Here is a 17151-nt window from a genome sequence, read left to right on the forward strand (position 1 = left end):
CAACGCCAAGGTGTCGCCTTACCAGCACCTTGGCGACGCCGTAAAAACGATGTTAGAATTTGTGTTCAGGTTCAGCCATAACTGAATTCTTCCTATTCAGTTAAATGGGCATCTATCCAACCCACACAGCCATTTGGCTCATCTTTGGGTTACTGGGCTGATCCTAAAAGTTCCCAACTTCTATCCAACTCCTTGGATATGCTAAGATGGGTTTTACCCCCAAAAATTACTTGCATTGGTGTAATAGGGGTAAATTGGTCATTTTCCTCCTATATTTTCTCTCTCTTCTTTGCTACCCTTTTCTTCTCTTTGACCATGTCAAACTTCATGTTTATCACTTGTTCTTAGTATTTAAATTAATTTGGAACACTTCTGGTCAGGTTTGACCCAATTACAAACCAAAGAACTCGAGAATTCCATTATGTCAAGCTTTTACAGGCAGATGTGTCGGCCTGAAACTCTCCAGCCGGTTGAACTGGCATAATTGATTTTTCTGCAGTTCTGCAGACCTATTTTGAGAACAGGCTTATTTCAGTGATTCTACTTTTGGAAACATGTTTATACTACTTAATTGCATTAATAAAAACTATTTTCCTACTCAATTTGAATTTCCATGCTTCGTATCAACTTCAAAATCCCTATCTGATTCCAGATTTTGCTTCTCAGAGAAGCAAATTGAGCATTTTCTGTTCCAGGTGAAATTAACACCATGCATACCAATTTCCCACCTTGCATGGGTGTTTCCCACCCTCAATTTCATGTTAAGTTACTGAAATTGGGAAAACCCCATGGATTTGGGTTTCTTAGAACAGTAAAATAGAGAAATCGGTTCTCTATTTGGGCATGTGATTGAGGGTTTTCACTAGGTGAGTTAAACCCTGACTCCTACAGCAAATTTCTTTACTAATTTCATAAATTAACTGCCCTTAGCCCCAACTGATTCTCATACTAACTTAATTCACAGATGGAGTTCAGATTTACTAACGTTTTGTACTCTCTTGGTGCATGCATACAGCTAGAATCAGCCATCATTCTCTCCAAATTTCAGCTGAATCAAGACCAAGACAGCTCCTCCTTGTTGTGAGTAGCACAAGGCACTTGCATGCATCCATATCTACAGCAGCCATGGCTGAACAGCAGCAGCTGAAGCAGTGTACAGCAGCAAGAAGGCTGCTGCACCTCTTCTTCCTCTCTTCTTCTTCTTCTTTCTCCTTTCCTTTCCCTTTCTTCTTTCTCTTTTTCCTCTCCTTCTTCTCCTTTCCCATGTCGTTTCTGTTCACAGCAATGAGAGGAGAGAAATAACTCTCCTTCTCCTCCTATTTATAGGCTAAACAGATTAGGGTCTGTTTGGCTATGAAATTTTTACAAAATTCCTATTTTCTTTCCAAATTATTTAGAATTTAATAACTTAAAATATAAAATGTATTTTGATATAATCCCACCTGCATAATTACTTCCAAACACTTCCCTACTAATGGTAAAAAGTGAGTGGGAAAACCCTTTCAATTGGTGGGGACAACAGAGGAAATCCCCAATTTCGGGCATTCTGTCCCCTGGATAGGCAGGCCGGTTGGACAGAACCTCTCCAACCAGTTATGCCCAGTCTAGCCTTTTCTATCCAACTTCTGCCCCAGTTTTACTCACCTTATGTGGGACACTTTTTACTATTATGGGCACTCCCAAGCCCCTTCAAAACCTTCATTTAAATTCCCAATTCATTTTCTCTCACTTACTCCATTAATTTATTATTTCTTTCCACCAAATACCCTTTTTCATAAAATTCTATCTCTAGGACTGGGGGTTATGAAATCAAGTTGTTACACTGGGGCCTATAACAGAAAGGAGAACCCCAACAAGGTGCCAATTATCAAGCCAGAGAAGGGTTTAGAACCATCTCCAATGGATGAGGAATAGCTATGGATTTGGAATTGAGGAGTTGATGCCAAACCCAAGATGAATTGGAGGGGGAGGCGGTCCAAAAAGAATCTCCTTAGGAGGGAGGAATAGACCCAAGAGACTCATATGCTGTTCTGCTTGGAAACAAGTTTCTAGATGAGCTTTAGAACGCCAACATTGTTAGCATCTTTGATTTTGCATAAGCTAGACCTCCTCCCTGCTTGAGGAGACAGATAGAGGCCCAACAGATGGGATGAAGAAAGCGGGGGGTATCAACACCTTTCTAGAGGAAGGAGCACATAAGGGATTCAACAGCCTTAATGATAGACTTGGGCAGATGAAAAATACCGGTCCAATATAAGTAACAGATTTGGCGCATAGACCTGATAAGGACTAGACGGCCTGCATATGAAAGGAGCTTGCCTTTTCCTGATTTGATCAAGCATGGGGAAGCAATAATGAGCAGAAAGCCTAACAGTGATGAGAGGTAGACCCAAGTATTTGACTAAAAGCAAGCCAAGAGAGACCGGTTAGTTGTGGAGGAGATGGACTTTGGAGGTATCAAAGACACCAGCGAAAAAGAAACAGGATTTGAAGAGATTTATGCATAGGCCAGAGTAAGATTTGAATAGGTTGATGGAGGACATGATGGTCTGAATGGAAAGGGCCTTAGATCCCCCTTAGATAAAATCATGAGATCATCAGCGAAATCAAGGCGGGTACGCTTAAGGGCTTAGTATTTGTTCTCCACTAATAGTCTAATACTAGTTTTGGTAATGTAGAGTGCCATTTTGTGCAAATGTGATATGGTGTCTAATGAGTTTAGAGAAAGCATTGCTCATCTCATAATTTCTGCACTCTGCTTAGAAATATTTTCTATTTTTCTCCAAATTAGTTTTTTATTTCATCTCTGCTAACTGTGAACCTTGTCACAGGTTCATATGTTTTTCATGAGTTGACAGCTGGTTGGAGCACTGTTTTTCCTGGCCTTATATTGACTCAATTTTGTGGAATGTTTCATTTACTAAAGTTGGATAATTAGTATGCATTTAGTTCATAAAGAAACAAGGAATATAAATTTTCTAGGTCAAAGTACAGCATACTGTAAGCGATCTTCTAAGGATTGTGGGTTATAATCTTCTGTGGGAATTCCAATAATCAATCTACTTTTTTGATCTGCATACTAAATTCTGATAATGTCTTTCGCAAGTTTATCTTTGTATGAGTATATACTTTATGCTTCCATCGACATAATGATTATCAAATGCAATTGTGCATCCAGGAGTATTTCCAAACAACCTACAACTTTTTGGAGCTTTCGCCACATGCCATAATTCCGATGCATGGGAGAGTCAACCTATGGCCAAAGCACATGCTCTGTGGTTATCTCAAGTATCAAATGCTACTAATACTCAATTTTCCTGCTTCAATGTTGTGTATTTATGAAAGTAGAGAATTTTTTTTTTGGACCTTTAATTAAGAATGTTATAATTGAATAATGGTTTATCCATGATTTATGTGTCGGTGTGGACTTGTGCTGCTTCAGTTTTGGAAGAATGCTTCTGAGCTATGTTTGAGTGAAATTATGAAAAAACATTAATCCTTCTATATGTGGACAAACACACAGGTAGATTTACACTGATGTATGATTCGTTGGGGTTTCTGTTACGTTAGGTGAAAGTAGGTTCAATTGTTGGAAATAATGTAAACAAATTATGTGGGTGAAGCTTTTGGTTGAAGGGAAGTAGTTTCATCTGAAATATAGAATATTGAAAATTCTGAAAATGTTTAAAATAAAAGGTGAAAGCATAAACTTGGATTGATTGGTCAAGGTTTGATATGAAGATAAACTTGGTTGGATGTTGAAGAGAGATGAATTAAGAAGGGTGGCTGCAAAGAGTTTTAAGTTTGGTTTCTTTTATTGATAACTCAGGAAACTTTAGAAAGTTCTGCTGTACTTTGCAAGGCCTCAAGCTAGACAAGTTTGGTAATTGGAGAAGCTTACAAAAGTAATCATTTTGAAGAGATTTTCAATATAAAAATTGAAATCTATCAATTTTTTTATTTATTTTTTTGGGTGAATAAATAATTCATTACCAAAGGAGAAGAAGATACATACAACCCTGAAGGAGGGGGGGGGGTGAGAGGAAAAATGAAAAATCAAAACCAATCCTCAAGGAAAATTGGAATTCCTAATCACATACCTAGGAAGCTCCCAGGAAGCAACAATATGACAATTTATTGGGGAGGGATTACAAGTGGAAGAAACATTTGAAATCTTGGCTTTAACATCAAAGAAGATGGAGCCCCAAATCTTTCCAAGCGTCCGAGAATTGGAGATTTATTTCCTATGATTTCTCTCCAGCTAGATTTGATTAATAGTAGCACAAAAAGCAAGCTTGCCCACATAATCACGAAATGTCATATCCATCCACATCCACTCCCTCTGAAATGGAAGGATTCTTCTATTTATAGGCCAAAATTTGGTAAGAACCCTTTTGCATATAGAGGAGGAAATAGGGCAGGTAAAGAAAAGATGGTCTATATAATACTTCTTTAAATAAGAAAAGCTTGCATAGGGAGACAGCTTGTGAACACTCTCCAAGTTGTGAAACTTTGAGGAGGAATATGATGCTTGAAGCAGATAAGCTTATGCCAAGGGTCAAGCCAGAGATAAGTAGAGGATCCATCCACAATTTGAGAGGAGATAGCTTTAGAGACAGACATAGTTTTTAAGGCGGTAAGGCGACGGAGGCGTTTGAGGGTCTTTCGGAGCGCCTTAGCGATAAGACGGGCATAAAGCGTCGCCTTATTGACTAAAGCGTTTCTGTGTAATTTTTTTATAAAACCAATCTATTTGGCTCAAATCCTAGTTGAATCCTATTACTCATATGTTAAATAAATATTAAAGGTTCATATTCATACCAATGTAAGATATTCATCAAGAAAACAAATCAATAAAGTGAATAAACTAAATTCATCTTCATCAATCATCAATCATCAATCGTCAATCATCAATCGTCAATCATCAATCATCAATCATCAATCATATTAACATATAATATAAATACATAATTATGAAACCAAATTATAAATATAAAAAAAAGAAGACATAAAAAATACAATTATTTATTATGCTTACTTCTATGATGCCAAAATGAGTGCCTAAGCCCTAAGGTCATCCACTATATTTCTATTCCTGTCAAAGAAGAATGAAGCTCACCGCTACCGGAGCATAATGGTTTCCTGGATCAATGGTTCTTCTTTGTTCCTTGATTCCTTCTCAAAGCCCTTTCTTAAAACCCTTGACAAAATCCAAACCCTATTTGTGAATCTGATTTTTGTTTTGTTTGTTTTGGTTATTTTTGGTGGAGTAAAGCTAATCCCATACATCTCAAGTGTTAACAAAACCATACACCTACCAATAAAAATTCTATATTTGGAATCTTCATCAAGTAATTTTAAAATGTGTTAAAAAAAAAAAAACCCAAAAGGCGCCACTTCACATAAGGCGGAGCACTGCCTTACTATCTCTAGACCGCATCAGCGCCTAGGCGTTGCTAAGGCGTCGCCTTACCAGCGCCTTAAAAACTATGGAGACAGAGGATACCAAATTCTAGCTTTGATGGATATGATTTCTAGGATTTTGGTTGGTATTAGTATCGATATGGTACTTACTTAAAAAAAAAAAAAATTTATATAGATTGGTATGGTCCGATATAGGTAACATACACCCGATGCGCCTCCTTTAAACCTGCAAAAGAAAAAACATTTTCTTTTCGTTCTTAGTTGGTAGAAATCATCTAACATAAAAACGAATACAACCTTCACCATTTCAACAAGTTTTGGGGATTTACAATGCTCAAATCATAGATTGAAATAGATTTGGGCGAAAAAGAGGTAAAGTTGCAGATCTCTCTCTCTCTCTCTTAGTCACGCATCACTTGATTAGGTAAAAACGACTCAAATCCTTGCATTAAACCGATATATATATATATATACACAAAATTATATTTTATATATATTATAAGCACAACTATGCATTTCTTAACCATTGCCATGCATATCTTATCTTGTGTCTCTCCGATATAATATGACACATCTCTTAAATCACCTTTCTGATATGAAACCCGATACCGATACTCAAATCATTGCCTCCAAGACACTCAATAGCATTACTTTGTTGAACTCTGTGACAATATTCTTCTCATATTAAGGGCATGTTCTATCAATCCAGAATTGTAATCTTAATACTTAATGGTTAATAACCTCCTTATCTGGATGTAATTGTCCAATTCCATTCTTAGGGTCTGAGGAAGAACTGAAGTTAAGGGTTGGACTATTGGATATGAAATCATTTAAAAAATGATGCAGGGGTCTCCTAAGAAGTAATAAACAAGAATATTACTCTAGTTTTTATTTCTGAAAGTTCAAATCTTCTTTTACTTAGACCAATGCTGACTTAAACGGGCAGTGTGTTGAAATAAATATGTGACTTTCCTTTTGCCCAAAAATCTTGCCTTTTTTTTTATCAAGCATATTTTTGGAGTTCTTGTAATCATTACACTTGTATCTTATGAGCCCAAGTGTATTTTGTATATATTTCTCTTTCCAAGCCACAAAAAGCTGGCAGCAGTCAATTATCAAGTTTTGCAACTGTTGTGCCAATGTAGCATTGTAGATCAGGCTTCATGCTTTTGAACCTACAAATATGTTTGCTTCCTGGATGTACTTTGGTAACCTGAAATTGTCACAATACTGTATTTCTAGATTCTAACAATGAAGTCAATAATGTCCTTGTTTACAGGAACCGCAGAAATAGGGAATCATCCATCTTGAAAACCATAGAAAGTGGTGCAGAAACATTATTTGATATAGTGGCGAAGACATATGCTGATGTTGATCCCAGTGTTTGGTTTGCTGCTTCTTCAAATGTGAGGCTTCATGTGGATCATCTTGCAGTTCAAGACAAGCTTCCTATGGTAAAATTTATGCGTGGACTCTCTTCCATGTTATTACATGCCTACTTAAAAAAAACTGATTTAAGTTATTGATAATGGAGATTTTCCTTTTCAGTTGAAATCAGGGTTTCTTTGTGTTGAAATTTTTGTATCATAGGCACCAAAATCTGTACTTCACAGAGTAGGGCTTAACTGGTTCTTTTCATTATATAGACTAGACTAGAAGAACGCAAATATGCACATGACCAAATAAGAAAAAATAGAAGGTAAAGGCATATTGCACATTTAATGGGGGTTTGGGTTTGAGTTCACAATACAGATTTTACTTGGGTGAGCTGCAGTTGAACTGCCATGAAAAAGTGGCTTGCTTATGGTATTTACCCTCCCAAGGTCAACCTTAAAGATTGCAGATTCTTAAAACCAGGAATGAGAATATGGTTGATGAAATTTTTGTTGAAATCGCAAAGAAGTTTGAGAAGAAAATAGTAAATCAATACTAACCTGCTGCTAGAGATTTAACATTTTTTCTTTATTGTTTTTTTAATACTCCTCTTCTTCTTGGTTGTAATGAAGAGCTTTGTAATACTTTGGGATTTGAAGACTGGGAAGTTTCATGACTATAGTGTTATGTCATGGTCGAAGAGTGGCCTAACAGTTTGGAACTTGTGGACATGGGAATTGCATCCCCGTTTTTTAGTTAAGATCTTTCTAATATACTTATCAGTGTACTTGCCACTTACAATTCTATTATCGCATAGAACTGTAGAACGGTGTTTATTGGAAGAGATTGAAAGTGGATTTTCTAAACTTATCTTATATATTGAGGTATGGTAAACTAAGAAAGCAATTGAATGCACCTCCATCAGCTGCTTTACATTAATATATAGTATAGATAAGGAATAGTAAAAAGGAATTCATGTATCCTACAAATTTTTGGATAAACCTTTGTGAGTTGTGATTGTTTTATTCTCTAGGCATGAGATTCTGATTGCAGTTCTTGAATTTAGTGAACTTGAAATTATTAATTTGTACCTTTGTGGTTCAGTACTTAATGAATATAAAAGTTTCTGACTTCTTCACACAAAAAGAGTGTTATGGACTCTCAAGAAAGGGGGGAAAAGGAAAGGGGTTGTTGTCTGGATAGATATTTATGGATGGCATTACTCGGCAGTTGGTAATACCATTTTCTATGTCCTTCTTCCCAGTAATTGTCCGTGTGTTTTGAAAATTTAGCTTCATTTACTATTCTATCAGACCAGTGATCATCCTAGTACCCCACCCTCCAAAAAAAAAAAAAAAAAAATCAGTAATCATCCATGAGTTGTTAAAAATTATCTTGAGATTCATATGTGGAACTTAATCAGGAGTAACTGGTTTCTTTTCATCTTGTAGACTGGGCATTTTTTTATTTGCTGCTTACAATTAGATTAGACTCCATTCTTTAGAAAATCGAAATGCCTTTACTTAAAATTAAGTTCTCACATTTTAGGGTTATGTCAAGCATTCTGCATTTATATCATTTGAGGGAACTAAGGTGGGAGAATATTATTTAATCAAACAATTAGGGACACAGCTGTATTTAAATTTATTATAATCACAATCAAGGTGAAGCTGACTTACAGAAAGTGATGCATAACTACTAGTATATACTAAAAACCCTCCAAAGTATCATTGGCGCAACAACCATCTTCCTTGAGCTGCTACAATGAGTTTGGTTTTTATCCATTGATTTACTGTCCTGCAAGTCATGATCGTGGATGCTCTACGTGGAAGTCGCTGAAAACCAGCTAAAGGGTAAACAAGTGGTCATTGCTTTTGATGAACTGGTTTTAAAACCAACAGCTAGTGTTCTTTTTAGTGCTAGGTATCAACAGGCAGTATTGATTGGGAAAGAAGATGCATATTCTTTCACTTTACAGACTGATACGTTTAGAAACAGACTCTCCTGCAAAGAAGGGGGTAATGCTGCATACATTTGCCCCTCCCAGACCCTGCAGTAGTGGGAACGTCATGCACTGGGTTGCTCTTCTTTACAGACTGATATGTTTTTTCAGCAATTGAGCACTTTGCTTCCCTTTCTTCTTCTTTAGGGGAAAGTGATTCAAGGGCCTACAAGAGTTTTATTTCTTTTCATGATAAGCCTCTGTATCATCTTCTTTATATGTCTTGCATATGTGACTGAGAGCTCTTGACTCCATTCAGTCAGAAAATCCCCTCAAGCATATGATAGACTGAGCATGCGATTGTCAAAACGAATCTGACATGTATATTGTCGGAAATTGAAATAGGAAAACTCCCCTTTAATTCAATAGTCTCCTTGCATTCAAAGCTCCAGGGAATCAGTTAAATGATTATATTATACATTAATGATCACTCAGGAAACGGCCTCTCCGCGAAGTGGGGGTAAGGCTGCGTACATTGTGACCTTTCGCAGACCCCCCAGTGGTGGGAGCCTCGTCCACTGGGTAACACCCTTATTTATTAATAGGTATGTGTTAACAAGTTCTAGGATATTGGAGACAGAGACCCATGCTGATTTGTTCCATTAATACGGTTACAGAGCTGCCTGTAAGAGAACTAGTTTACAGAGTTGCAGAAGAGGGGGGGGGGGGGTCAGCCCCATTCAGGTGCTGAGGATGAAATGTTTTGCAAAAAAAATTGGGTGAAGTGAAGGAGCACGTTCTGTATATATTCTACAATGAAAATAATGAGCATGCACGTTCTGTATATATTCTACAAAGACAATAATGAGCATCGGATATGGAACCATTCTTTGGACAATATTTACTGGTTGTTTTCCTTTTCCTGGCTGCGGGTTACAGCACTTGCACCAGACCTATGGTTAGGATTTAAAACATTTCAAGTCAATGGATTAGAAATAAGCTGTTGTTCTAGCTGGCCATTACACTCATGTCTTTCTAAATTTATCAGTTCTTGAGGAGGAAATTCCTGATAGCCATGTTGACACTAAAATAAGAGAAATGTACTGAAGTAGGTCATTTGACGTTACACTAACAAGCAACCCTACAACATGAATCTGGCCTGTTCATCATACAAGTCGCTTCTGGCTATATGCCAGCCCAACTCATGAAGGTAAGGAATAGTAGATAGGAAACTTAAAAATTGTATTTTAGATTCTTGCATTGTACCATACTAGTTGAGATAAGGCTGAGTTGTTGTTGTTGCATTGTACCATATTAAGTGTTGGTATAGCATCGTGACTACAAAAGATGTCTGAACTTCTGAAAGTATCCAAGTTTGATGGCCATTCAGTTAGTCAATCATTGGAGAGTACACTACTGGAGTAACTGGACTTGGCAGTTAAGGGTTATGGAAAGATTCTAGAGCCAAAAAAATCTCTGCTAACAGTCTAGGATCGAGGTTGAACCAGCAAAACTATTGTTGGACCAGATTAGAAGAATATGGTGGAACTTGAGATAAATCCCAGTAGAGGAAGATCAGATCTAATATTCAAATCTGGACTTATTCTAATAGGTCAAATTAACTGGAGAGACTAAAAATTGATACATGAAGACAGAAAAGAATTGGAAGAAATCAGAGAAGAAAATAGAAGAATTGGAAGGAAATATCAGAATTAGAAAATAACAACACAAAGATGAAGAATGAGGAAAGATACACCTGTTAAACGTATATAAGAAGAAGAAGAAGAAGAATAAATAAATCAGGTTTGGGATACCAATCTCGGCACAACAGCTTCAAAACTCTTGAAAAAATTCAATATGATTTACTCAAAAAATGTCCAATTTGATGGGGGTGTATGTGTGTGTGTGTGTGTGTGTGTGTGTGTGTGTGTGTGTATATATATATATATAACCTTCTGAACTGACTTGTAAAAGGATTCCTAATCGCAATCTTATACTGAGCTTGCCATAAGTTCTGATACGGCTATGACTTAGCTATTCTTTGCTCACTGAGAAACTTTTGCATCTTGCGCATTCCTTCTCTCTTTTCTGGGTATCTATTCTTTTTGGTTTGCTAGTGAAAACTGTATGAACAATAGAAATTGATCATGTTAGAGCTTATTTGCTACCCTGCTTGCAGTAACCCTTTTGTGTCATGAGTGGTTGAAATTATTTATTAATCTGTATGCCATTGATCTCTCTATTCGATTAGGAATGCATTATTTTTTTCCCCCACCCCCTTATATAGTCTGTCGTTAACCATGTGGGTTTATTTTGGTCATACCTGTGATGTTGGAGTAGCTTACTTTTCTTACAGAAAGTGTTTTGGTATAATTTTGACTACTTTGTATGGTTAGAGGAGGAGGAGGAGGAGGAGGAGGAGGGGAGGGGGGGGGGATCCTGCTATTATATTTTGGATTTTGCTAGCCTGGCTGACAAAAGTCAGGCCGGCTGACCATTCTGTTTGAACAGAACACTTGCGATCCTGGAGCGAAACTATATTTTTTTTTTTGTGGGTGGGCGGATAAAAGATTAAATAAAATTAACTGACATTTGAATGGAATGTGATGTCACAGTCAGTCAGATATTTTTGTTCTATCTTCTATAAGCTTCAAATATAGTATCATGAAGTAACACTTGTCGAACCTCAATAGAAATGACTCGTAAGTGGTTGTTAATGGAATTGAAAGTTACCAAATTCTGAGGAGTCTTATCAATTTAGTTCTTATACATATAGTCTGTTACCTAATAACTAATGTAATTATGTGAACACCATATTCCTTGTTGGAGCCATGACTCTCGACCATTCCTCTGAGAGTGTGCAGGGCTTCTCTTTGGAAAAGTTCAACAGCAGTTGTTTTGCATTTGCTGCCAAGGTGGGTAAGCAGGAAGCCAAGTGATGAGAACTGTACTCTATCAACCCCCCTGCAAATACATACCTATTTAGGTTTGGGTTATTTCCCTACATTATCTCCAGAAACTTTCAGCTTTATATGCAACAATCATTGGTCAATTGGAGACTCCAATGATGTTAACTTCATCCTTTAGTGCTTGAACTATTCATTTTCTGAGAACAAGGGTTGCTTAAAACTTCAGCTTGCTGAGTGTCAGGTTGGATCCTACCATGGTTTAACTTGTTTTTATAGAGTTGCATTTCTTTTTGCAGGGATTCTCTATCCAAAAGTTTCAGAGGACTTTTGGACTACATTTTCTATCCCGATGGACATGGGCGTGCCTGAGAAGCAATCTAATGCCGAAGGATCAGATCCATAGGACAATAACACTACATACGGCCACTGCAGTGGTTGGTTTTGCTGTATTTTATGCTGTTAAACATTAATCTTAGTTTCCAAATGATGGAAGCACTGTTAAACAGTTATGATTACTATACTGGTAGTTGTTTATCATTTCATTGTGGTTCAACGCTTTGTTAATCTATTAAGCAGAGGGGTTTGACACAAGAATGGCCGTCAGATGAGTAGAGTTGGCATTGACTGGACAAATGGCCTATCCAGCACAGCTAGAATGGCCAAATTGTCACTGCCACATGGCATAAGTGCATGTGAACAGTTGGTTTCGGCTGACTCATTGGTAGAGCCAATGAGTGGGTTCCAAGTTTTTAATAATCGGCTTTGGTTTAAAACCTTTCTCCATGAAAAAGCTGTGTCGAGGGAGAATTGGTATCGCAGCCTCAGTAGAATTTAAAGTTATTTTAACAGAATAGTGTAAAACGGTTAAAGGAAGACGGTCTTGTAGGAAAGTATTTCCTAGAATAAAATCACTATGCATGAAGGGAAAACAAAGGATTTTGAGAATAATAAATTATATATTATTTAAATAAATTGGAATTTTATGAGCTTTGTACTCTAAAGTAACCAAAGGTCCTGTAATGACATGGACATAGATTGGTTTTTCCATTTTTTCCTGATAGTGTTTAGGGATTGCATTCTATTGACAAATAGCATGTGTCAGTCCAGTGTCAATGAGAACATTAAGGCTATATTCTTCAAATCTGTGGGAATTTAAAGATGCCTTTTACATAAATATGTTTATTTCCTTGGTTCAAGGACAATATAATTTCTTCATTGTTATCTTTCAACGAATACTTATGATAAGAAATCATATTTGATTCAGCTTTAGATTGGGTATCTGATTGTTTAGAAGACTATGTGGGGTCGTAGCTTCCAAAAAAATTAGGATTGTAAGAAGGATATTCAGAAACCGAATTCCTTCCTTGGGCAGGAGAGGATGATGAAGAGGATCCTTTATCGGGGGTGGAAAAAGAAAATCTTATTTTAAGATATAGAGTATCTCTAGAAGCCAAGATATCAAAGGTTTGGGAATTCTTGGTGGTGCTTGAGGTTTTGGCGGGATGTCTGTCAAAAGCCAATTTTCTGGAATCTTTAAATCATGCCAATTTAAAAGCCTTAGTTCTAATTATGTTTTAAAGGCACGAAGTTCAAAGATCTCAACTATTTTTTAATCAGCTGGTTGTAGCTTTGTAAAAGTCATGTTGGTGAGTTCAAGAAAACATTTCCATGAGACCGCAAGATTATGACTGTCAGATCTCATTCTCAAATTTTGGGTTTTATTCTTCAGAACTACTGAATCACAAACTGCAGGGTCTGTGATAAAGACAAAATAATTTGGTTTAATTTTGAACCAAACATGGTTGTGTATCATATTAGATTCCATTCCTCCAATGAGAGCTTTCACATGATTTTTTATAAATCTTTTATCAAATAAGGCAGCAATAATTGGTACGTCCACTCCTTGCCTAAATAAAGATGTAATCTCAATTTGTATTAATCCTATAAGAATATATCGTAGTTGAGGATGTTTCTTCTGCAATCTTTTTATTTGATTAATATTAAAAATCGGGAATTCCAATGTGTTTTCGTCGGTTCCCTAAGTAGTGGTGTTTCCACTAGCTTGATCAAAAAACCTGGTGGTCTAGAGATTTAATTTGGAGGATAAACTTCTAAATAAGAAAGTTTTTTATGTTTGTTATATAAACAAGATATTAGACAAGAATCATTGATGGTAACGTCTTTTTTAACAAGGTCGGAAAATGCAACAAAGTTTTGTTCCTGTTGTAAAACTTGTTGTAATTCTGCCTCGTCAAAGGGTTGAGAAGCAATGGTAGTGTTTACCATAAAAACAAATTCGACATCTGAGTCGGAACAAGAATAAGTTAAATTAGTTTCTAATTCATAAAGAATGTCTTCAGAATCAGAGATCTATGTTTCAAAAACAATATCAAATTGGTTTTGTTCCAGAAATTTAATCATTTTTTTTATGATTGTTTTTCTGGTTAGGACATTCATTTACAAAATGGCTTAATTCATTGCAAATGAAGCAACAACAATCTTTTTTAGATTCACATTGATGGTAACGTCTTCTTTAACAAGGTCGGAAAATACAATAGAGTTTTGTTCCTGTTATGAAACTTCTTGTAATTCTGCCTCTTCAAGGGGTTGAGAAGCAGTGGTAGTGTTCACCATAAAAACAAATTCGACATTTGAGTCGGAACAAGCAGAAGCTGAAGTAGTTTCTAATTCATAAAGAATATCTTCAGAATCAGAGATCTATGTTTCAAAAACAATATCAAATTGGTTTTGTTCCAGAAATTTAATCATTTTTTTATTATTGTTTTTCTGGTTAGGACATTCATTTACAAAATGGCCTAATTCATTGCAAATGAAGCAACGACAATATTTTTTAGATTTACATTGTCCTGTGAGTTTGGGTTTTGTAGATTGTTTACTTACAAAACTTCTATTTGAAAATTTGTTTTTTGGTTGAAACCTGTTTTTCTAAGGCTTCCATTTTTTCCATTTGAATTTTTTAATCGGCTTGTGGATTAGCCATGTGTTAAATTTTAAACTTAGATTCAATAAAAATATTCTCATATATATCCATGCATTCATGTAATTTTCAGCAGTCTATGCATGTCCATGCTCCCTCCCGTAGACCCTATATTTGCAAACCTTTATTCTTTTACATGGAAGAATATTTCGGGTTGAAACTTGGCACGTAGGGAGGGGACCTTAAAGTTTGTTTGTCAGTAAAATTGGTGTCCTTCCAATCAGACATGGTTTATTTGAACCGGGGCTTCCAAGGAAACCTTTGCACATTAAAAAGATGTTATTTATCCGACAGTTGGAAATCCAGGTTATGACTTGGCGGGTCATCCTTTTTTTTTCCTTCCCTTGCTAATGACGGGTATTCAAGACTTTGGCCTGATTAGTAGTCTCGCGGGTCCATACTGACCCATAATCGCATGGATTTGTTATATTAGGGTTGAACAAAAACCATTCAACTTTCATGGAAAGCAAAGGCAGGTTATTCTAATCATGTCATAAAAATATGAACCTGGACAGTAGTTATGAAGACTCGACCAGATTTAAGAAATAATAAGACTAGGTCTTAGTTCTTATTGACTCGACATTTTTACCAGAGTCAAGTGAAACTCATCAAGTCTCCTTTTGTTTATTGGCCCATGTACTATTCATAGGTCACAAGTTTGGTCTATAAGTAAACAAAATCCTTGACCTTTTGTTGTTCTTCAATATTAGTTTTTTTTTTTCTTCTCACTTATGAAGCAACCATATCCCCACTCCCTCCTCCCAACGATGAAAATATGGAAAAGAGAAAGAAAGACATGATATACCCTGATCACGACTCATAAATTTTTAAAAGATGAGTCGAGTAAAAAAATCTATTTTTTCAATGATGTTCATAGTGAGCCCCATCAGTTTTTTTTTTTTTTTGGATTAAATGAAATACAAATAATTTTGGATTCTTTAAACATTATATCAAACGTATTACATGAGAGCTTTGTCTCATGTGTAAATTGCATTGATATTGCATTGGAAACATCGAAATAATTAATCATCATCAGAAGTCGCAGTTACCTTGAAATATGAATAGTACTTTGGATTGTTGGTTATCTCTGGAGGTACCGCATCAAAATTTGATGGTCTGATTGTCTCAAGCGATAAATTTAGCATTGCTTGTAACACTGTGTGGAAGACAGCACTAATCGTCTATCCTGAATGATTGAATCACCGTTGCATTTATCTATTACTCAAACCTTGAGCTACTATCATGAGGAACATCGCTAGCTACTCATCTACTCGAATGAAACAGTTGTCCACTAACTAGCCTCTATGTACCAATCGGTCTCACAGGTTGAGAAATACATGTCTCTCAAGTCTAAACTCTTGGTAACACACATCAGCATGACTTGCAAGAACCTCAGCTACCCTAATAGGTCATGTGTAACTATTATCATTCAGAGGTTCTCTCATCCTATACATACTGAGCATGTTTTGGAATTGGTGTACTATAACCATGTCATCATCGTCTGACGATGACCCTGTGATGTCCGTTGAAAATTGATTTGACATCCCTATATGAATAGACACATTCAATATATAAAGAAATAGAGTCCATAAATGTACCATCCTATAGCATTGATTGTTTAAATGAAGAAAAAAATATAAGGTGAAGAAAGGTATTTAAAAAAGTGAAAGAACAAATGTTGGCCTCTTAACAGCTATTAGATCTTACGAATAAATGCAAAAATATCATTTTCAATATCCCTTTTATCATGGTGGAAAAAACTTTTCGCTTATTTGTTAATTAGTGACTCTCACATGTCTTGTCCATGCTAATTTTCCTTTCTGATACTGATAATTATAAGGATTCCAGCCGACCTTCAATCCCTTATGTTCATACCTTTTTGCCATGCTAATTTTTCTTGTGATAGTGATAATTATAAGGACTTATGTTCATACAATGCACACTTTGCTCGTGATATTTAATCATTCACCATCAATGGATATAATTTTCCTACAAACTGGGCAATAGATATAATTTTCCTGCATGCTACCGTATTTTGGTTCACTTCCAACCCATCATGTGTTCTGAGATTGTGATGAGACTTACCATTTTTATCTTTTGATTTGAAGAAATAGAATTGATAATTTATATTTTTAGGACTTGTGAGTGTATCATGGTGAGTTTGAGCCTTTGAGGTACTCATGTGATGAATGAGTTCTCAAGAGAACCACAGTTTAACGATCATTTCTGTCCATGTTATCATATATTTTTCTTCATTTTCTATTTTATTAGCATTTTGCTCTTTTTGAGATACTTCACCATGGCAGCCGCATGGGTAGATGAAGTTCGCAACCCCTTCGAACTATAGGGACGTAGTGTGCCATTCAATATTTTGGAATATAACCTGGTATAGGTGGGTAATCATTAGAGACATTAGAAATGATATAGAAGACCGGTGTTGGGCAACCCCTCCCAAGGGCCCCAAAACCCGGTTATATATGTTTGGAATCTAGAAAGGGAAAGAA

General features: G+C 36.2%; 1 protein-coding gene across 3 annotated transcripts in view; it reads left to right on the forward strand.

Moving 5' to 3' along the window:
• Positions 1–12240, forward strand: part of LOC122077959 — a 42542-nt gene extending 30302 nt beyond the window's left edge. Inside the window, exons 10-13 of one of the 3 annotated variants that reach the window (XM_042643846.1) lie at positions 3179–3288; positions 6704–6878; positions 11605–11655; positions 11946–12240. In XM_042643846.1, the coding sequence (XP_042499780.1) occupies positions 3179–3288; positions 6704–6878; positions 11605–11655; positions 11946–12119 (510 nt within the window). In that variant the 3' untranslated portion in view covers positions 12120–12240. Of the gene's footprint in view, positions 1–3178; positions 3289–6703; positions 6879–11604; positions 11727–11945 lie in introns of all 3 variants that reach the window. The other 2 variants (XM_042643855.1, XM_042643849.1) reach the window with 2 other exon arrangements.
• Positions 12241–17151: the final 4911 nt, after the last annotated feature.

Source organism: Macadamia integrifolia, chromosome 1, assembly GCF_013358625.1.
Source record: "Macadamia integrifolia cultivar HAES 741 chromosome 1, SCU_Mint_v3, whole genome shotgun sequence".
Lineage (NCBI taxonomy): Eukaryota > Viridiplantae > Streptophyta > Magnoliopsida > Proteales > Proteaceae > Macadamia > Macadamia integrifolia.